Genomic DNA, 22,148 nt, shown 5'->3' on the forward strand with positions numbered 1-22,148 from the left:
GTGATGGTATCTGTATGCAGCCCAGAGTGATGCTGGGCTGCATACAGAAAGGCATAACCAGCAGGAAAAAGGAGGAGATAATTGCTCCTGTTCAAATCCTTGGTGAGGCCTCACCTAGAATACTGTGTTCATTTCTAACCTCATCTCAAAAAAGAATAAGGACAGAACGGAAGCGATCCAAAGAAAAACACAAAAACTGGTGGGAGATGAGAGTGAAGGACCCTAGAAGAAAGAAGAGACAGGGTAGATATGGCACAGATCTTCAAATACCTGAAAGGAATTAATGATGCACAAAATTGGAGAAATTACTTACCTGATAATTTCGTTTTCCTTAGTGTAGACAGATGGACTCAGGACCAATGGGTATAGTGTACTCCTGCTAGCAGTTGGAGACAGATCAGATTTCAATCTGACATCAGCCCCTAGTACATATACCCCTGCAGGAAGTGCAGCTCTTCAGTATTCTCCTCGAAAAGCACTGTGGATATATGTGTGACTGATTAACTTAATAATTTGATTAACTTGAATAACTTCATAACTTAGTTAAACGTTAAAATTTGGTTAACTTGATCTGGTTGATTGACTATAACTGGAGACCGCCCGTGTACTCAACCGGAAAGCAGCGACACCCGGCAGGGTGGATGCCCTAGTTAAATGAAAACGTGGCTTACCCTTGAATCATTTGAAAGACCATGAGTAACGGCAGCTAAGGGTGGGATGCTGAGTCCATCTCTCTACACTAAGGAAAACGAAATTATCAGGTAAGTAATTTCTCCATTTCCTAGCGTGTAGCAAATGGACTCAGGACCAATGGGATGTATAAAAGCTACTCCCGAACCGGGTGGGAGGCTGCCCGTGACCCATTTAGAATTGTCCTTGCAAATGCCGTGTCCTCCCGAGCCTGAACATCCAGACGGTAGAATCTGGAGAAGGTATGGATGGAGGACCATGTCGCTGCCCTGCAAATCTCGGCCGGCGACAGCATTCTAGTTTCTGCCCAGGATACTGCCTGGGCTCTGGTAGGATGGGCCTTGACCTGTAGAGGTGGTGGCTTGCCAGCTTCTACGTAGGCCACCTTGATGACTTCCTTGATCCAGCGGGCAATGCTTGCCCGCGAGGCCGCTTCCCCTTGTCTCTTTCCGCTGTGAAGGACGAAAAGGTGGTCCGTTTTTCGAACGGGTTCCGACATTTCCAGGTATCTGGATAGGAGTCTGCTGATATTGAGGTGGCGTAGACTACGGGCTTCTTCCGAATTCGTCAAGCCATCCGTCGTGGGTAGCGAGATGGTCTGGTTGAGGTGGAAGTGTAAGACCACTTTGGGGAGGGAGGAGGGAACCGTGAGTAGTTGGATGGCTCCTGGGGTGAACCTGAGGAATGGCTCACGGTAGGACAGTGCTTGTAGTTCTGAGATGCGGCGGGCTGAGCAGACTGCCAGCAAGAACACTGTCTTTAAAGTTAACAGGCGGAGGGACAGGCCTCGGAGGGGTCTGAAGGCGGTTCCCGCTAAGAAATCCAAGACGAGATTGAGATTCCACAGAGGTACCGGCCACTTTAGTGGTGGACGAATGTGTTTGACTCTTTTTAGGAAGCGTGACATGTCCGGGTGAGAGGCTATGCTGTTGCCCTCGCTCTTGGAGCCGTAGCATGACAGTGCGGCCACCTGTACCTTGATGAATTTGAGGGACAGTCCCTTCTGTAGCCCGTTCTGTAGGAATTCCAGGATCAGGGGAACTTTAAATGAGCGTGGCTTGACGGTGATGTCTTTGCACCAGGCTTCAAATACTCTCCAAATCCTTATGTACGTTAACGATGTGGAGAACTTGTGTGCTCAGAGGAGGGTGTCAATTACAGCCCCTGAATATCCACTCTCTCTCAGGCAGGCCCTCTCAAGGGCCAGACCGTAAGAGAGAATTGAGCTGGGTCCTCGTAGAGGATCGGACCTTGTTGTAGCAGGTCCCTCTGTGGAGGCAGGGGTAGGGGGGTTCCCTGCCAGCAGTCTTTTCATGTCTGCGAACCAGGGTCTTCTTGGCCAATCTGGAGCCCCCAGAAGAACTAGCCCCCTGTGCAGTTGTATCTTGTGAATGATTTGACAATTGGGCGTTGGATCTGTTTGCCAGAAGGTCCATGTCCGGTGTCCCCCACCGATTCATTATCATTTGGAAGGCTGCGGGCGACAGCCTCCATTCTCCTGGGTCTAGACTTTCCCTGCTGAGGAAGTCTGCCGTGATGTTGTCTTTCCCGGCGATATGGACGGCGGAGATCTCCTGGAGATTTGCTTCCACCCATGCCATCAGGGGGTCTATTTCTAGGGACACTTGTTGGCTTCTGGTTCCCCCCTGTCGGTTGATGTAGGCCACTGTTGTGGCATTGTCCGACATTACTCTGACCGCTTTGTCTCGAAGCCTGTGAGCGAACCGTAGACAAGCTAGTCTGACTGCCCGTGCTTCTAGGCGATTGATGTTCCATCCCGCCACTTCTGCGCTCTACTGCCCTTGGGCGGTTAACTCCTCGCAGTGTGCTCCCCATCCTCATAGACTGGCATCTGTGGTGAGTAGGGTCCAGGTTGGAGAGGATAGTTTTGATCCTCGGCTCATGTGGTTGGCCTGCAGCCACCACCGTAGCTGGTTCTGGACTCTGCCCGGGAGCGATAGACGTACGGTGTAGTTCTGGGACCGTGGGCTCCATCATGATAAAAGTGAGTGCTGTAGGGGCCTCATGTGGGCTCGCACCTATGGCACAACTTCCAGTGTGGATGCCATCAGCCCTAGGACTTGCAGGTAATCCCATGCTCTGGGACGAGGATGGTTCAAGCAAGGTATGCAGCCAGTTCCACGGTTTTAATCTCCTTGTGGGGGATCAGGCTGACCTTGTCTTCTTTGGTGTCAAATTGGACTCCTAGGTATTCCAGCGACTCTGAGGGTTTAGGAAACTTTTGTTTGTGTTGACCACCCATCCTAGGCTCTCCAGTAGAGATATGACTCTGCTGGTTGCTTGGTGGCTTTGCCCTGATCAGCCAGTCTAGGTAAGGGTGGACGAGAATTCCTTCTTTCCTCAGTGTTGCCACCACCACTATTACCTTGGTGAATGTCTGGGGTGCTGTGGCTGACCCGAAGGGTAGAGCCCGGTACTGGTACTGACGGTTCAGGACCTTGAAGCGTAGGTAGCGCTGGTGTTCCTGATGAATTGGGATGTGTAGGTAGGCCTACGAAAGATCCAGGGATGTGAGAAACTCTCCCGGTTATAATCGCCCTTATTACGGATCACAGGGTTTCCATGCGGAAGCGGGGAATCCTCAGGTGGCGGTTGACCGACTTGAGGTCTGGGATGGGCCTGAATGTTCCCTCTTTCTTGGGGACGATAAAATAGAGGGAATAATGTCCAGTATTTATTTCTTGTGGAGGCACTGGGGTTATGGCCTCGAGGGCCAGTAGTCTGGACAGTGTAGCTTCCACTGCCGCCCTCTTGGAGACTCCATGAACTTGTCCGGAGGGGTACAAAGAAAATCCAGGTAGTATCCCTCCCGAATAATGGCTAGGACCCACTTGTCCGAAGTTATCTCGACCCATCTGCTATAGAATAGGGCTAGTCTGCCCCCTATGGCTTCTTCCCTTGGACGGGTCGGCTGAATCTCATTGTGGGGTGCGGCTGGGGCCTGTACCTGAGCTGGTACCCCTCTTGTTGTGCTTGTTCCGAAAGGACTGGTTCCTGCTCGTAGGGCGGGGCGCTTGACAGTTGTTCCTGTAAGGATTGAAGCGCTGTGAACTTCTGCCCCTGGAGGGCCTGGGGAAGAGTCGCTGGTTTCTCTTCGTTTTATCCTCCGGCAGGCGCAGCACTGGGGACTCACCCCATTTGTCGGCTAATTTCTCTAGTTCGCTGCCAAACAGGAGGGATCCTTTGAAGGGCATCCTTGTGAGGCGCATTTTGGAAGATGCATCGGCCGACCAGCTTCGGAGTTGACTTCTGGCCGCCACCGCAGATGGCACTCCTCTGGCCGCTGTACTCACTAGGTCGGAGGCAGCATCCACGAGGAATGATACTGCTGGTTCCATGTCTTCTCCCGGGGTGTTGTTCCTGGTTTGGGATAAGCAGGCACGTGTCACCACTGTGCAGCAGGCCGCATTTTGTAGAGAGATAGCGGCTACGTCAAATGACTGTTTGAGGATGGATTCCAGACGCCGGTCATGTGCATCCTTGAGCGCTGCTCCTCCCTCTACTGGGATAGTGGTGCACTTAGAGACCGCGCAGACCATGGCATCAACTCTTGGGCATGCAAGAAGATCTTTGGTCACCGGGTCCAGGGGGTACATGGCTGCCAAAGCTCGTCCCCCTTTGAATGTGGACTCCGGGGCATTCCATTCCAGGTCAATCAGCTGTTGTGCTGCTTGTAACAGAGGGAAATGGCGAGAGGTCTGACGAAGACCCTCCAGTAGGGGGTTCGGTTTAGGTTCCCCCGAAGTACCGGGCTAGTGAGCTCCGTCAGGCATTGGGTGACCAGGTCCGGGAGCTCGTCCTTTGTGAAGAAGCGTCTCATGGTTCGGTGGGGCTCTGTCCCCGGAGGGAGCTCCCCCTCTTCTAGGAGCTCAGCTTCCTCTTCAGAGATGTCAGAGTCCCCATAGGTGGGGCTTCAGGGTGGCGGAAGCCTGCGCCTAGGCCTTGAAGGACCTGGGGCCTGAGGGTTCTCCGGCGGAGCATGTGGCTGACCAGCTGGAGGTTCAGTTTGCATTTGAACAAGGGCGTGAATCCCCTTGAAGAACTCCACCCATGAGATTGACGCTGGATCTAAGCTGAGGGGCGCCGGTTCCCTGGGGTCCCTGTCTGTGGGGAGGTCCCACTGGGATCTGCTAGGTCCAGGGTACTCCCTGAGGAGCTAGTACTTGGCCCTGGGTGGGACTGGCCCTGAACTGGATCTCCTAGGGCAGGGGTCGGGAACCTTTTTGGCTGAGAGAGCCATGAACGCCACATATTTTAAAATGTAATTCCGTGAGAGCCATACTAACTACAACCCCCCACCTTCCAGACTCCCCCAAGACCTACCAAATTAATTTACTACAACCCCCCATCCTCCTAAACCCCCCTCCCCCCAAGACCTGCCAAAAGTCCCTAGTGATCCAGCGGGGGTCCAGGGCTCGCAGACAAATCTTTAATAAAAAAGTAAAAATCTAACAAAAAACCCCCACCCTCCTGACGCCCCCCAAGACCTCCAAAATTAATTTACTACAACCCCCACATTCCTGACCCCCCCAAGACCTGCCAAAAGTCCCTGGTGGTCCAGCGGGGGTCCGGGAGCGATCTCCTGGACTTGGGCTGTCGGCTGCCAGTAGTCAAAATGGCGCCGACGGCCCTTTGCCCTCACTATGTCACTGGGGTCGACCAATGGCGGCGGTAGCCCCTGTGACATAGTAAGGGCAAAGGGCCGTCGACGCCATTTTGATTACTGGCAGCCGACGGCCCTTTGCCCTTACTATGTCACAGGGGCTACCGCCACCATTGGTCGACCCCAGTGACATAGTGAGGGCAAAGGGCCGTCGGCGCCATTTTGACTACTGGCAGCCGACAGCCCAAGTCCAGGAGATCGCTCCCGGACCCCCGCTGGACCACCAGGGACTTTTGGCAGGTCTTGGGGGGGGTCAGGAGGGTGGGGGTTGTAGTAAATTAATTTTGGAGGTCTTGAGGGGCGTCAGGAGGGTGGGGGATTTTGTTAGATTTTTACTTTATTAAAGATTTGTCTGCGAGCCAGATGCAGCCATCAAAAGAGCCATAGGTTTCTGACCCCTGTCCTAGGGCCTCCTCACACTGTGTGCACAGGGCGCCGGCCTCCTCGCTTTGTGCGGCTCTAATGTGGCATGCTGGGCAGAGGCCTTGAGCCTTTATCCCTGATTCTGGTGGTGCCGTGGCTGTCGGCGCGTAAACTCATATGCGCTCCGGTGCGCTCAAGATGAGCTTGTGATTTGTCCGCGCAGCTGTGCGTTCAGCCGTATATATGCGCCCAGCTCTGTGCGTGCAACTTATGCGCACAAGGTTTCATGTGTGTGTAAGTCTATGTGCACAAGTGCTTTGTGCGCCTAGCTCGGTTTTGTGCGCTCGGGGGGAACGGCGCGGTGAATAGGGCCAAGATGGCGACGGCGAGCACGCGGGCAATATGGCGACCCCCCTCGGAGGGTCTTCACTTGGGTAGACCCTTGGAAATAGCCGGGGCCTGGCCCAGCTAGGGCGGATCAACCCGGTGGCACTGGTCCCGGCCGGTGACCTGTGCTCCTCCTCGATCCTCGGAGACCAGATTCAAGCAGAAGATTTCTACCTTACCTTGTCTTCGGCACTTCCCGGTTTCGTCCCGGGCAGTCTCCGGCTGCGGGGGGGAAGAGGGCAAATACTTTCACCGCTGCGCTCGAGGGTGCACCCGCTGCCTCTCAGCCACGCCCGAGGATCGGGGGCTAGGTCCTCACTGCAATTCGGCCGCCGGACCGAGGCTTACCTCAGAGGGACCACGGAAATCACCTTGGGAATCTCAACTGGGGGAGGGACCAGAGGGTATCACTGCAGGAGAGCGGGGCTTGTCTTCATGTAGGTTTCTTCTTTAAAATTTGGATCTAACACTGTGAGAGCATGCAGATAGTCCCTAACTGCTATGGAGACGGAAAATACTGAAGAGCTGCACTTCCTGCAGGGGTATATGTACTAGGGGCTGACGTCAGATTGAAATCTGATCCGTCTCCAACTGCTAGCAGGAGTACACTATACCCATTGGTCCTGAGTCCATCTGCTACATGCTAGGAAAACAAATCTTTTCCAATGGAAAGGAAGCTGTGAAACTAGGGGTCACTATATGAAAGTCCAAGAGGGAAGACTCAGAAAAAATGTCAGGAAATATTTCTTATAAACTAATCATAAAGCAACAACACTAATGCTCACCCAATGACAATATATTCAAATTACTACATATAAGAAAATCTTTATCATTAATTTATTCAAAATCTCTCTATCATTTATTATAGATGTTATTTTAAATACTTTTTAAACAGATCAAAAATACTTATCAATTACCCCTCACACACACCATTCATACCTCCATTTCATTCACACAACATTCCCCAATATTGCACATTAAAATGAAAACCTTGTACAAAATATCAAACTACATATTGTTAAACACCATTCAATTATAAGTGTTCTCTTATCGGCAGCCACTAAAGATTTAAATTTGTCAACTTGGACCTTTTGCTGCGTGTCTAACCATTTGAAGTGTGTTGAATGTTTGTATAATGCCTGTGGTTTGAAAGTCAAGTTTAAAATGAGCACGCTAGCACCAACGAGCTGGTCAAATTCCGATGTTGGTCTGCAGTAAGCCCTTGAAGGTATCCGAAAAACTTTGGAAGTCAGAGGAGTCCCCTGATGCAGGCGGCAGGAAAGCCGCCGCCGAAACGCCATGGCATCGGGCAATTTATAATGAAAGTCTAACCACATGAACTACATTGAGATGTAAAGTATTGTGCTGCTTTTTTTGGAAGCTGGGCAGTTTACAATTAAAGTTTAATTTACATGGATCATTTTGAGATGCAAAGTATTCGTGCGGTATTTTTGGAAGTTCAGCATGTGATCATGGCACTACATTATGAACTGTATTAAGAAGTGGATTCACAGTATAGTTTTTCTTGAGGTTGCAAGGCTCTTTAGACTTGGCACATGAAAATAATAAAAGTTGAGTGTATATGCTATTCACCAAGGAACGGACATTATAAAAATAAGTATGGTATGATGATGGTTTCCTATTAGCCAAACACTTTTACCTATTGTTAACTGCCGATAAGAGAACACTTATAATTGAATGGTGTTTAACAATATGCAGTTTGATATTTTGTACAAGGTTTTCATTTTAATGTGCAATATTGGGGAATGTTGTGTGAATGAAATGGAGGTATGAATGGTGTGTGTGAGGGGTAATTGATAAGTATTTTTGATCTGTGTTTAAAAAGTATTTAAAACAACATGTATAATAAATGATAGAAAAAGGATTTTGAATAAGATAAAATCTTTATCATTTATTTATATGTAGTAATTTGAATATATTGTCATTGGGTGAGAATTAGTGTATAACCTGTTGCTGCTTTACGAATAGTTTATATTAACATTAGACAGGCATCATTGCGGTTTCATTTGAAATTGTATTCTTACAGGAAATATTTCTTCACAGAAAGGGTGGTGGATGTATGGAATGCCCTCCTATAAGAGGTGGTGAAGACTAGAATGGAATTCTAAAGGACATGGGACAAAGGGCTAGAAAATGGAAATGAGGAAAGGTTCAATTAGATCTTACCTGCTAATTGGCTTTCCTAGAGTCCTGACAGACCAGTAACCTGTGGGATTCTCTCTCCCATCAGCAGAGGGGGGCAGAGTGCGAAAGCTTCCTCTCTGACATCACCATCATAAAGGCTGGCCTAGCAGCAGAGAAGTCAGTAGTCTATTGCCAAAGCATGTATATATTGAACCACCCCTTTTTTTTTTTTTGCATTTTAAGGTGACTTATCAGCTCGTCACCCAGCCTGCTCCTTTGTCTGTTTCGTCCTCCCCATGACAACTCCCCTGGTACTATAGAACGCTGGTTCCCTACTTCCTGCAGTAAAGGATCCAGGAAAAAAAAAAAAAGTAACGAAAGAGAAAAAAAAAATGATAATGAAGCAGAAGAACAGCCTGCCTTTGTATTCAACTGTGCTCCCTTGCTACTTACATTCTACTTTATTTATCCGAGTTCGTAATACACTTATCATCTGTTTTATTCTTCTCTTACAGGAAGGATCTAAACTGGTCTGTCAGGACTCGAGGAAAGCCAATTAGCAGGTAAGATCTAATTGAAACTTCCTCTTCATCCTGCCAGACCGTACCCTGTGGGATGTACCTAAGCTGCACTCATGCCAGGTGGGATCCCTAGCATTGCTTCTAGAACCCCTGTACTAAAACCCGTCTCCTCTCTTTCCTAGAGGTGCAACCTATAATGCTTTGTGAAAGTGTGGATGGATGCCCACGTGGCCACCCTGCAGATATCCCTGGGCATAACCGCTCTGTATTCCACCAAAGACGTTGCTTATGCTTTTGTAGAATGCACCTTCAGCCCCTCCAGAACCAGTTTGTTTTTCATAATGTAAGCTGCCACTTAATCCATCTAGCAATTGAGGCCTTGGATGCTGCCTGTCCCTTACTGGGCCCTGCAAACAAGATAAATAACCTGCCCGACTTCCTGAAGTCATAGGTCACTTCCAGGTACTTTAGCAAACACCTGTGAATATCTAGGAACCTCAAGTCTCTGTGTTTCCCTACATAATCTGCCTTCCTAAACCTGGGAAAAGAGACGTGCTGATTGAGATGAAATTCTGAAACCACTTTGGGTAGAAAGGTGGTACCGGCCTGTCTGTCAACTTTTCTTTTGAAAAGGGTAAGTATGGATCCCAGAAAGTAATGCTTGCAACTCTGAGATCCTTCTACCCAAACACAGAGCCACCAACATCACTGTCTTCAATGTTAGATCTTTTAGGGAATATCCCTAATGGGCTCAAACGGTGCTTTGGCTACTGACTTCAGTACCAAATTCATCTCCCTTGGCAGCACTATATCCGTTCGAGGTGGTCTCACCTGCTTTGCTCCCCTGAGAAAGTGCACCACATCTGCGATAGCGGCCACCAAGATCCCTCTGCAGGACCGTCTGAAACATGCGATCGCCGCCACTTGCACTCTCAATGTGTTGACCGCTAGCCTTTGTCTGGCCCTTCCTGTAAAAACTGCAAGATTGATGCAATCTCTGCCTTCATTGGAGCCAACCTTTTACCTTTGCACCAGGCTTAAAAAATACTCCAAATGTGACTATATGTGAAGGAGATGGTCCTCTTGCTCGCCCTTAGCAGAGTAGAAATTACTTAGGCTAAGTGCCCTCTTCTGCTAAACCTTCTCCTCTCAATAGCCAGGCCGTAAGAGAGAATTTTTCCAAATTTGCCATCGCTATTGCCCTTGCCTGAGGAGCACTATTACTCCTCTGAATGTAATTGGTTTTTGCTTTCTTCAGTCTTATCAGTTCTGCGTACCAAAACCGCCTTAGGCCAGTCTGGTGCTACTAGTAGTACTGTCCATCCTGAGTGTTGAGAGAACTTCCTGACCACTTTGCCTATCAGCCAGGGGGAAACATGTATGCCATCTGATCTGCCGGCCAAGGCTGAGACAGTGCATCCACCCACTGGATCCTTGCTTTTTACCTTCCACTGAAGAACTGACTGGCCTTGGTATTCGTTGCCATTGTATCCCACTGTGGAGTGCCCCAGGCAGAGCGCAAACGCCTCTTCTGCCAGCTCCCATTCTCCTGGATCTAGCTTCCGTCGGCTGAGGAAATCCACCTGTAAGGTGTCCACTCCTGCTACATGCACTGCAGAGATGTCCAAGAAATGAATTTCTGCCACCTTCATAATGAGGGCTGCCTCCATTGCTAGGGCTGCACTCTTTGTGCCCCTCTGCTTGTTTATATAGGCCATTGCCGTGGCATTGGCTGAGTGGACATGGTCTGCCTTGTTCTGGAACTGCAAAAGAAAGTGGCCTAGGGCTAACCTGATTCCTCTTAGTTCTAATATGTTTTTGGAACTTAGAGACACCTGGTGTAGCCAGGTTCTTTGAACTGCTTGGCTTTGATAATGTGCTACCCACCCTTGACAATTCACATCTGTGGTTACTGTTAATGTCAACTGTGGGGAGTCTAGAGGAGCTCCTCTAGTCACACTGGTCGAGTCTAGCCACCACTGCAGACTCTGCTTGCTTCGGGGCGTTAAGTGGAGTTTCTTGTCAAACTGTTGACTTAGTGACAACCAGTTGCATATTAGGTGTGCCTGAAGTGGGCGCATATGAGCTCTTGCCCATGGTACTACCCCAATCACTGCTACCATGGAGCCCAGGACCTGTAGATACTTCCACACATATAGCAGTGGGACTTGTTCCTGCAACTTCTCTATCCTTTTGCCCGTTAGATACACTCTCCCTAATTTGGTTTTGAAAAGCACCCCCAGATACACCAGTGTCCGAACTGTCTCTTTGCTTTGTTCACAATACAACCTAATTTCTCCAGGACATGAATTGTTCTCTCTGTTGCTTGCTGTCCCTTCCTGTAGGGAGTCGACCCTTATTAGCCAGTCGTCCAGATAGGGGGTGCACTTTTACCTCTTCCTTACCCCTTGCCAGCCCAAAGGGGTGTGCCCTGAACTGGTAATGTTGTCCGGCTATTTCAAAAACACACATAGTGCTGAAAATCCTCCCTGATAGGAAAGTGAAAATATGCTTCTGATATGCTGCGAGGAATTCCCCCATCATTACGGCCAACTTTACTGTAGCAAGTGACTCCATGCAAAAATGTTTTAGGTCCAGGACTGGCCGAAAACTTTCCTCCTTCTTTGGTATTAAGATATAAATGGAGTATACTCCCGTGCCTTCCTGATCGGGCAGTACCAGGTTAATGGCCTAGAGCTGGACTAACCTGTCCAACATCTGCTGGACGGCCTCTCTTCTACTTGCCTTGTATGGGGAGGAAATGAAGGAATCTCCTAAAGGGCATTTTAATTCTGGGTGATACCCTCTGCCTATTATATCCAGGTCCTCTGTTACCTTGGCCAACTCCTAATAAAAGATCTGCAACCTGCCCCCTAACTGGGGAACCATGGAGAGGGCCTGCTCCCAGTCATTTGGCATGTTTGTCATTAAGGGGGGCTGGGATCCCAACTGGGTGGGAGATCTGACCTCTATCACCTCTCTATCTATACTTCCTGTGCCATTGTCTCCAATTCCCCCCCCCCCTTGTGAAACCTCTGGGCCTCTCTTACGGCAACCTTTGGGGCCTTATTCCTCCCCAGTCTTTGACCATTTTCTCTAGGTCATCTCTGAAAGTAGCCTCCCTAACCTGGTCTTGGATGCTGAGTCTGCCACCCAGTTTTTCAGCCATAAGAGCCACCTTGCCATGACCTCTGTTGCTGTTAATTTAGCTGAAACTCTTATCAGGTCATAGATAGCATATGCCACAAAAGCTGCTGCAAATTCCACTAGGGACACATCCGCCCTATTCCTCGAGGCTTCTGCCTCTTTGGGACCCTGGCTCTCCTGCTAAAACCAGATTAAAAAGGGCCCTGGCTATGTAGCCCCTGCAGATAGCTGCCTGGAGGACAGCATCTCCACTTTCCTGTCCTGGGGATCTTTAAGGGCTGCGCCACCCTCCACTAGAATCATAGTTTTCTTTGCTACATCCACTTTAGGCAGATTTGGAAGTCTATTCTTATCCCGCTGTTCTATCAAGTACAGCCTTTACATAGTTCTACGGCTTCTAAGCCTAGAGGCTGGAATTTCTCACTCTGCTGTCAGAATTTCCTGGATTACCAAATGGATGGGAAAGGCCTTACATGGCTTTTTCATCCTTGTCAGGATGGGATTGCCCTTCATCTTGGCATTGGGCATATCCTCCTTCAGACTAAGGATTTGTGAGATCTTCAAAATCAGGGCACCTAGTTCTTCTGCTCTAAACAAATGAACAGCTGCGTCCCTAGTTTCAGATTCCTCCTCACCTAAAACCTCCTCCTGACAAGAATATTCTTCCTTCTCTAACCCCCATTGGGTTTCTACATCAGGTCTCCAATCCTCCCAGTCTGACTGCAGTTTGGGCTTCTCTCCCAAGGATGCTGCCTTGTCCTGTCTTCCATTTGGAGATAGGCCTGATGCATGGCTAAAATGAAGCCCAAGGAGAATTCTGACACCTCCTCTCCCAGGGGTTCTGGTTGCTGGTGCTACTTAGCTAGGGTTGCCCCACCCTCCGATGCTGCAGAAGAATGCTTCCACCCCCTCAATGCTAGCTGTAGTAACACTGGAAACTATGTGCTCCCTGGCACATGTTGCTCAGCTCTCCCAACCCCGCCCCCTCCTCTGCCAGGGCCTGCTTCTTGCCACTGGCATATTTCCTCCCCCTGCCAGTACCTGGGGGCATGATATGAAAGCTTTGGGCCGAGCTACTTCTCCATTTTATTTATTTTTTTTAAACTTACAGGCAACTTCAGCAGGAAAACCAGGAGATCGAAACACCTGGTTGCCCTGGGGAGGGAACAGCAGACCTATAGAAGCTGTCATCCCGAAGGGCTCCCCACCCCAGCCCTTGCTCCTAGGGAAAGTGAGCTTAGGGAAGGACGTTTCCCAAGGACCACTCCTCAAACTGCTGGCCTAGTGACATCTGTGTTTCATACCATCTGCTGGAGATAGTGACTACTGGCTTTCCCTCTGCTGGGCCAGCCTTTATGGTAGTGACATCAGAGAGGAAAACTTTTGCACTCTGCCTTCCTCTGCTGGTGGGAGGGAGAATCCCACAGGTTTCTGGTCTGGCAGGACAAAGAGGCATGGGTAACTTTTCTCTTACACTTAAAAGTTTATAGTACTGCTTGGGAGCAGGACTGGTGCAAGAGTCTGTAGTGCCCTAAACAAGAGCAATGTAACACCACCACCCTCCCTCAAAACCCACCCAGAGATGAATGTGCCCTTTGACAATGGTAAATATATAGGAGTTATAGTCACCCTCTTACAGTGCTCACTCTCTCTCTCATAAGTAGGCCATAACTGCTATCACACCTGCTATCACATTTTTTTAAATGATGCCCTTGTGTGCACCAGCTGCTACTACCCATAACAAAAGGCCTCGGAGTAGTCTGCACAGAGCAGCAGCGGTTATTAATCTAATTAAAATAATAGTTTTTAAAAACTTACTGGACAGACTAGCTGGACCTTTTTGGTCTTTGCTCTCACTCACTAAGGTTGCATTAAGCGACATATCACATGACTGGTTTATCAATCAGTGCACATTGCATGGCAGTTGCAAATAAAAGCGTAAAACTAAACCAAGCATACACGCAAAGCTAACTATTAAGAACTTAAAGAGAAACTGGTTTTACTAAGGGCAAGTGATAAGTATCATGATCATGCTCTTAGAATAAGTCACAGATTTCTCAGTTTCCTAAATGTAATGTGCCCACCGTCTCTGCCTTTCTTCACCCATTAGTCTGTGCCCTTTCTAGACCCTCTTCTACTCCTAATCGATGCCATCCCTTCTTGTTCTGCCACGCTATCTGTAACATCCTATTCCTACCCTCAATCTGTGTCCTCCCTCTCCCCACTTTCACCTAGGATTACCAATTGGCTCTAGATTTTTCGGATAGGTTGATTCCGATCTGTCTTCCCTATTGTCATTCCTTGAAAGAGCAAGACTACAAGTCCCTGCATACAGTGAGATAAATGCAGGACGGAATCAACCTTTTCTGACATCTGGAGCCAGTTGGCAACCCTATTTCCAATGCCAATCTGTGCCCTCCCTCTCTCTCACCGCCATCACCAATCTGGACCCTCTCTCATCCCCTTCCACCTGCTGTCTGCACTTTCCCCGCTACCTCCCTGGGTCACCCTCACCTGGCATCCTCCGTCAGTTTGTGGCCAGGCCCAGCTGTTTTAAACCTCATGTCGGTCTTAATTCCTTGAAAAAATTTCTTCATGGCTACTGCGAAGAAGGCGATTCCCAGGCTACACCCTGCCCAAAGCTGGCGACAACCTGCAAATGGAAACAACCGGAAGAGCTGCCCCTCCAACCGGAAGTGAGGCACACACACACGCTCTTTAAAGGGACAGCGCGGGTTACTAGACTAGTAACTGCGGTACCTTCTGATCTTGTTTGTCGTTATTTTTTTTCAGGCTTGCATAGATGGGACCAAACGAAAGTTCGGTGCTTCTGATTTCCTTTTACATGTTTAAAAGCTGCGGAGGAGCAGGTCAGAAATGACCTCTATAAAACGACTAGCTTTACAGCTGATGACGTCGTAGTTTGTTTTCTTCTGTCACTTCATTTTGTGGGGGTTGAGGGTCTAATTTTATTATTTTCAAAATTAAAATGAGGCTTGGGGAAAGGGGATCCAGCGCTTTATTTCTATGTTAAATATTGTAATAGGTCCTTCAATATGGGCCAGATGTACTAAGCGTTTTTAAAATTTTATTTTTTTTATTTCCCATAGACACAAGGGGCCATATATTAAAGGGATGATTTTCCCCATGTGTGTTTATGAGGGAAAAATGCTTAGCAGGACGTGCCCCAAATGGGAGGAAATATCCTTTAGGGCATCAGACTTTTCAGTAGTAATGAGCTCCTGTCTAAGGGGGTAATTTTCAAAAGAAGTTATGGCCATAAATGTAACTTCTCTTGTAGCAATTTTCAAAAAAACATTTACTCGAGTAAACCCCAGTTTTTAAAATCAGGCCCTTACTGGAGAATTTATCATTTCGCTATAATAATAGTGAAATTGTAACCGTCTCTTTTTAGCCAGTAAGGAGGCCCAGACAACTGATCCGTAAAGATAGACTTTTATTGCCAGCAAGATGCAGCTAAGACAAAGGCTCAGTACAACTGCATGCCACGCCCCCTCAGGAGCAAACTTTTATGCACTTTACAACTCTTATCTTTCACACATGCGTTCTGGTTTTTGCTGAACAAACAATTTACAAACTGCTGAACAAGCATTAGCTAGCGTGGTCCTCTAGTAGGTGTAGCTTATGATCAGACTATTGTTTCGTCACTTAATTGACGTGTTAGACATTTTACAGCGACGTTCGTATTAATACAATACAAATTATTATTCCAAAACGGAGTTACGTTACACTAAATGTTAGTGCGTAACTGCGTCACTACGCATTATGTGCCGTTTGCGTTGCAAATATTAGTAAAGTAAAAATGGCTGTGCGTTTCACTACTGGCAGGGTTAGACGAGAGGTTCAGTCTTCGGAGGTCCATGAAATTGAACTCCTTCAAAATGAGGACCCACTGGGAAAAAAGAGGCGGGAGGGGGGGCAATAGCAGGCGGCCTCATCGCAGCAGTGCGTTTTCGCTGTACACTATTGCCCCCTTAGCACCAGTGAAATAGCTGTAGCTATTTCCGGCGGTAATGTGGTTGATAATGTGCAATACATTGTCATCTGCAGCACTACAAGCCCCTAACTTTCCTTAACCCCGCCTAAACTCTGCCCAGACTCCTCCCCTTTCCCTAATTTGAATTTCAACTCGCGATACGCTAGTTATCGCGTGCATTATCACATGGGATAACGGCCCATCACGATTTGAAAACTGACCCCCTTAGTGTTTGACAAGTGTCTCCAGGACTTGGAAAAGTGCATCAAAACACACAAATTGGATTCTTTAGGGGTTGTGATATCTTTGATTTTAACCTGCTTTAGAATTATTTACATGAGATTTCAAGACCACCTTGGTCTCTTTTCAGACTGGAATTTGTTATTGCACGAATGCCTTGAGTTAAGAAAGTCTCCCTACCCTAGATTTTGCTTCTAAAATTAAAAAAAATCACTTGTAACATTTTTGTAATTGACTGTTTAACTTAAGCATTTGACATTTTAGAGGTGTGTTTCCATCAACAAGAATCATTAAAAGTTCTTGCAATTAGTTATTGTGCCCAACATGTGTTACAAGTTTATTGTGTGTGTAAAGCTAGAAGAGATTCTCCACTCTTTAATATAAACAGTGCTTGTATCCGCGCCCCCCCCCCCCCCCCCCAAAGCACTGCCTCCTTCCTTCCCATTGAGACCCACTGCCCTGAACACAAAACTCAAACCAGTATCCAGCAGGTGGCTTTCCCCTGACAGGATCTGTTGTCCACCACATTCACACTCTGAGGGGCCGATGCAATAAAGTGCACTCAGCCTAGTGGACAGCTTTATGCACGTTTTGGATGCACTAGACTAGCACCCGATGCAATAAGGAGATTAGTGAGTCCAAACAGCCATGTAGCCATTAATGCTCATCACATGTAAATTCCATGTAGCTATTACCCTCCCCCCCCCCCCCCCCCCCCAATGCAGAAAATCGCTGGGCACCCAACGCACACTTTGTAATGTGGCAAATTTAACTCCAGCTCCGGAGCTGGCGTTAAACCAAACCGCAAGCCAAGGGTTCAGGAATGTTATGTTTTTGTACAGATGTGAACCCTGGGTCGAGATGAGAGATGTCTCCACCCACAGGGAGGAGCCCTGTGGGTCTCACTGTCGATGGCCGTGGTCTCAGCGATGTAGGACACAGTTGTATGATAGACTTTATTATGGAGGAAGGAAAAGTAAACGCAGAGCGGGGACTGCAAAGGAACAGTTCTGAGCAATAGGTATGCCCAGGGTGATACCAAAGATGAGAAGATCCGGTAGTGGCCTGGAGAGCGGGGTACGCCAGGAAGTCCCTTTAGTCGAGTAGATATTACTTCAGAAGTGTAGATCCGATAGTGGCCCGCAGAGCAGGGTACGCCGAGGATGACTGTACTGGAGATGATGATGAACCAGTTTGAGGTGAAGGAACCCAGAAGTGGATCTTGTAGTTGGTATGGCAATACCCTGCAGCACAGGGTGTACTGGAACAACTTCTACTGAAGAGGAACGGTAGTGGCCCGAGGCTCGGGGTACACACAGAGAAGCTTCAGTAAAGCTGGTATCGCTGAAGTCTGTAGAAAGGTACTCATAGTGGAAGTTCCAGGCGAGTGACCCGGGAAGGCCCTCCGAGGAGCGGATAGCCAGGAACGTGGAAGGACCCCCAAGGAGCAGGTACCCAGCGCATCCAATGCCAAGAGCAAGTCTGGAACAGGAAGTCCAAGAGTGGAGCGGATTCAGCAATGAGGAGAACTCCTTGTTAACTCGTAGTAGCAGAGGGCCATTCAGCTTAAGTACAGCAGCGAGTTGACGTCATCGGGAGGGGATGCCCCTGAGGTTCCCGCCATGACGTGTACAAGGGAAGCCCTTGTGCGCGCGCGCCCTAGGTGATTCCGGAGACAAAATGGCGGTCGGCATCGCCCATGCCGTCCTGGGGACGCCGGGGGAGGTTGGCGTTGGTTAGCGGAGGCCGCCATTCTTCCTAGGATTGACGGTGCAGGGAAAAAAGAGGTGAGCATGAGAGGTCGCAGCCATCTGCGACTGTCGGGCGTAACAGTACCCCCCCTTCTTAGGACCCCTCCCCGGAGGTTTTGGTTTCCTAGGATGTGAAAAGTGAAATTGTCTGATCAACTCTTTGTCGAGTATGTTGCTTGCAGGCTCCCAACTATTCTCCTCAGTTCCATATCCTTCCCAGGATATGAGGTACTCCCAGTGTCTTCCATGTTTCCTTATATCAAGTATATCTTCCACCTGATAAGTGATGTCCTCTTCTGCAGTGAGAGGTTGAGGTTCAGGTATCTTCCTCGAGAATTCCGACAAGATGAGCGGTTTTAAAAGGGAGATGTGGAAGGCATTGTGGATTCGAAGAGAGGATGGTAACTGTAGGCTGTACGTGACTGGACCCAGGCGGCGAAGTACAGCAAAAGGCCCAATATACCTAGGCGCAAATCAAGCAGAAGGCAGCTTTAGGCAGATGAACCCAGAGACAAGCCATACCTTGTCTCTGGGTTGGAACTGTGGAGCTGTTCTGTGATGGGCATCATAGAACTTCTTGGCCTTTTGCCCAGCTTCCTGGAGAAGTTCTTTAGTGTGTTCCCAGAGCTGATGCAGTTTTTGCGCCGAATCCTGGGCAGCAGGAGATGATACTGACAGAGGCATTGGAAGAGGATGTAGAGGTTGACGTCCATAAACGAGCTGAAAAGGAGACGATCCTGTTGAAGCTGACTGATGGGAATTCAGCACGAATTCGGCCCAGGGGAGCAACTCAGACCAGTCGCTTTGTCTGGAATTGACATAGGCCCGGATAAATTGTTTTAGTGTACGATTCGTTCTCTCTGTCTGTTCGTTGGCTTGCGGATGGTAAGCTAAAGTAAGATCCAGAGATATGTCAAACGTTTTGCAGAGGGATCTCCAGAATTTCTCTGTAAATTGAACCCCTCGGTCAGAGAGGATGTGCTTTGGCATGCCATGCAGACGGAAGACGTGACAGATGAATAACTTCACTAATTCTGGAGCTGATGGTAAATCGGGTAATGCCACAAAATGAGCCAATTTAGAAAAGTGGTCTACAGTGACCCAGATGGTGTTGTTGCCGTTGGACATGGGTAAATTGACAATAAAGTCCATGGCTATGTGTGTCCACGGTTCGCTAGCAGCAAGCAAAGGCTGGAGCAGACCCCAGGGATGACCGGCCGGTGGTTTCTGTCTTGCGCAGGTAGGACATGACTCCACGTAGACCCGTACATCTTCTTTCATGGAGGGCCACCAGTAATATCTTTGTAGAGTGGTCAGCATTCTGGATCGTCCAGGATGACCTGCAAGCAGCGAGTCATGGGCCCATTTGAGAATTTTCTTCCTGAGTGTCAGGGGGACCGTGTGGGTCGCTGATTGAAGTACCCTAGTAGGGTCAATAATATGGCGCGGAGTATCAGGGACATTCTCCGGTGAAAAGGAATGGGAGAGAGTGTCCGCTTGGGTGTTCTTGTCCGCAGGGTGATACTTCAATAGAAAATCAAATCAATTGAAAAATAAGGACCAGCGGGCTTGTCGGTGGTTCAAGCGTTGCACATGACGTAAGTATTCAAGGTTTTTGTGATCGGTGTACACCGTTATCTGATGTTGTGCTCCCTCGAGCCATGGGCGCCATTCCTCAAACTCCAATTTGATTTCTAGTAGCTCCTTGCCTCCTATCCAGTAGTTTTGCTCAGCAGGGGAGAAGCGCAGAGAGAAAAAGGAACAGGGATGTAGAGTGTGGGTGTCATTATGTTGATTAAAGACAGCACAAACTCCAACGTCCGAAGCATCCACCTCGATGATGAAAGGTCATTGGGGATCTGGGTGGCATAGACATGGCTCTTGAAGAAACGCCTTTTTGAGTTCCTAGAAGGCGGTCACGGCTTCTGGAGACCACTGAGAGGGATTGGCTCCCTTTCACGTCATGGCTGTAAGAGGCGCAGTCAAGGTAGAATAGTGATGAATGAATGATCTGTAGTAGTTAGAGAATCCGAGGAATCTTCACAGAGCTTTAAGCCCAATAGGTTGTGGCCAGTCCCGAATACTCTTGGTTTTTTGTGGGTCCATCTGGAACCCCTGGCTGGATACCACATAACCTAAAAAGGGAACAGATTCCTGATGAAATGAACATTTCTCTAATTTGGCATACAGTTGGTTATCTCTTAATCTCTGTAGAACATTAGCGATGTCCAATTGATGACTCTGGAGATTTTGAGAATGTCATGAATCTCCATGAGGAGTTTCAATCTGTCATGAATCTCCGTGCGGAGTTAGCAATCTGATGTGTTCTCTGTGCGGAGTTAGCAATCTCTTGTGAATCTGCTATGGTCTCCGAGAGGAGATAGCAATCTGTTGTCAAAGCTCTGTGGAGAAAGCTGGGAGTTAGCAATCTGTCAGAAAGCTCTGTTAAAGCTGGTATTTAGCAATCTGTAGTTATTTAGAATAGTTGTGGGTGGATCCTTGGACCAGTGGCAGGTGACCACGCTCTCGGGGGAAATCCCGAGAGGGACCACTGGTCAGGCTCAGTGTAGGAGACAGACACACACTAGTTCTTTTATTAGACAATATGTGTTGCGTTCGTGCCTATTCTCGCCCTCGCTCCACCCTCTCTACCTTTGTGGCAACTCCCTTTGGCTTAGACGGACAGATGCAGCCGCGGCTTTTCCCTGCCTCTTGGTCCCGGTATCCCCGGGCTGCCCTGACGCCACGGATCCGCCATGTTCCCGATGATGTAAGGGCGCGCACGCACGCTCCAGACTTTGTACCAGCAAGTGCTCGAACCTCGGGGGCATCCCGCCGTAGTGACATCATCCGTTTTCAATTTAAAAGGTCTTTGTTTGCTAACTACAAACGAGTTAGCAAGGAACTCCAATGGGGCTTGCTTCGGCAATCCATGCTACTTGCAACAACGATCCTGTTGCGAATTGAGAGGTGGACCCTTGGTCCGGCGATGAACATAAGTCCCACCATCGGAAGGCGAGGCCAATTCCGAGGGTCACTGGCGGTGATTAGTGAAGATCTGGATGCAGGCGCCTCTTGCAGGTCATATAATCCAGATAGCTGGCGCCTCCAGCAGGTTGTGCGAACAGAAGCTGGCGCCTCCAGCAGGTCGTGAGAACAGACAAACACAGTTCAGAGATCCAAGCAAGAGGAATGTCCTCAGACAATCCAGAGATACGGTACCAGAGAGTTCTCCTCAGCCAGTCCAGGGGTCGAGCGCCAGAAAGTACCACAGCCAGTCCAGAGATCAGAAGCCAGAATGTTCCGCAGCCAGTCCAGGGGTCGAGAGCCAGAAAGTACCGCAGCCAGTCCAGAGATCACACACGGAGGGTCAAATCAGGAACAACAAACAGGAACAACCACAAGAGCCAAGAAGCCAAGGCAAGGTCTGAAGGCTCAGACCTTGCCTTAAATAGCTCCCCGAAGATGGAACCTGCAGGAAGGAACTCAACCTACTTCCTGTAGAGGCTCCTTTAAGTCCTGGTTACTGCCGCCCACGCAGCCCTAGGGAGCTTCAGGGGGCGGGGCTAGCCACGCGGAGAGAACGCCGCGGCCATGTTGGAGACAGCGGCACTGCCGCAGAAAGGGACCGCCGACGCCGGCCTCAGCATCGGCGGTTGGCCCTGCCATCCTGGTGAGTGACCGGCCCTGTTGCGGTCTGCTGCAGCCGGCGGCCATAACAGTACCCCCTCCTTTAGGCCTCCCCCTAGAAGGCTTGGGTTTCCCTGGGTGAGTGATATGAAAGTTCTTGAGAAGATCCTTGTCCAAGATGTTAGTAGCGGGCTCCCAAGAATTCTCTTCTGGCCCAAATCCCTCCCAAGCTAGGAGATACTCCCATCTACGACCTCGTCTCCGGACATCGAGAACTTCCCGGACTTGATAAGTTGTGTCTTCCTCCAGTTGCAATTATGGAGAAACAGGAACCTTCCGAGAGGGCCATTTGAGAAGCAAAGGTTTCAACAAGGATACGTGAAAAGCATTGTGGATACGTAGTGAGGCGGGTAGACGTAGTTGGTAGGTCACAGGACCTATTTGCTTAGTTACAGGAAAAGGGCCAATATAGTGGGGAGCCATTCTCATCTATGGGACCCTCAAATGGATATATCTGGTGCTGAGCCACACCTTTTCTCCTATACAAAATTGGGGTGCGGGTCTCCGATGTCGGTCCGCAAATCTTTTAGCAG

The 22,148-nt window shown here is 48.9% G+C and overlaps 1 protein-coding gene across 2 annotated transcripts in view; it reads right to left on the reverse strand.

Annotated features, from left to right (window-relative positions):
* The window catches only part of UBXN6 (UBX domain protein 6), a 277,263-nt gene extending 262,644 nt beyond the window's left edge, over positions 1-14,619 (reverse strand). For both annotated transcript variants that reach the window (XM_029614529.1, XM_029614528.1), the window contains exon 1: positions 14,452-14,619. In XM_029614529.1, coding sequence (XP_029470389.1) covers positions 14,452-14,534 — 83 coding nt within the window. In that variant the 5' untranslated portion in view covers positions 14,535-14,619. The remainder of the gene's footprint in view (positions 1-14,451) is intronic.
* Between the last annotated feature and the right edge of the window lie 7,529 nt (positions 14,620-22,148).

This window comes from Rhinatrema bivittatum, chromosome 8, assembly GCF_901001135.1.
Source record: "Rhinatrema bivittatum chromosome 8, aRhiBiv1.1, whole genome shotgun sequence".
Lineage (NCBI taxonomy): Eukaryota > Metazoa > Chordata > Amphibia > Gymnophiona > Rhinatrematidae > Rhinatrema > Rhinatrema bivittatum.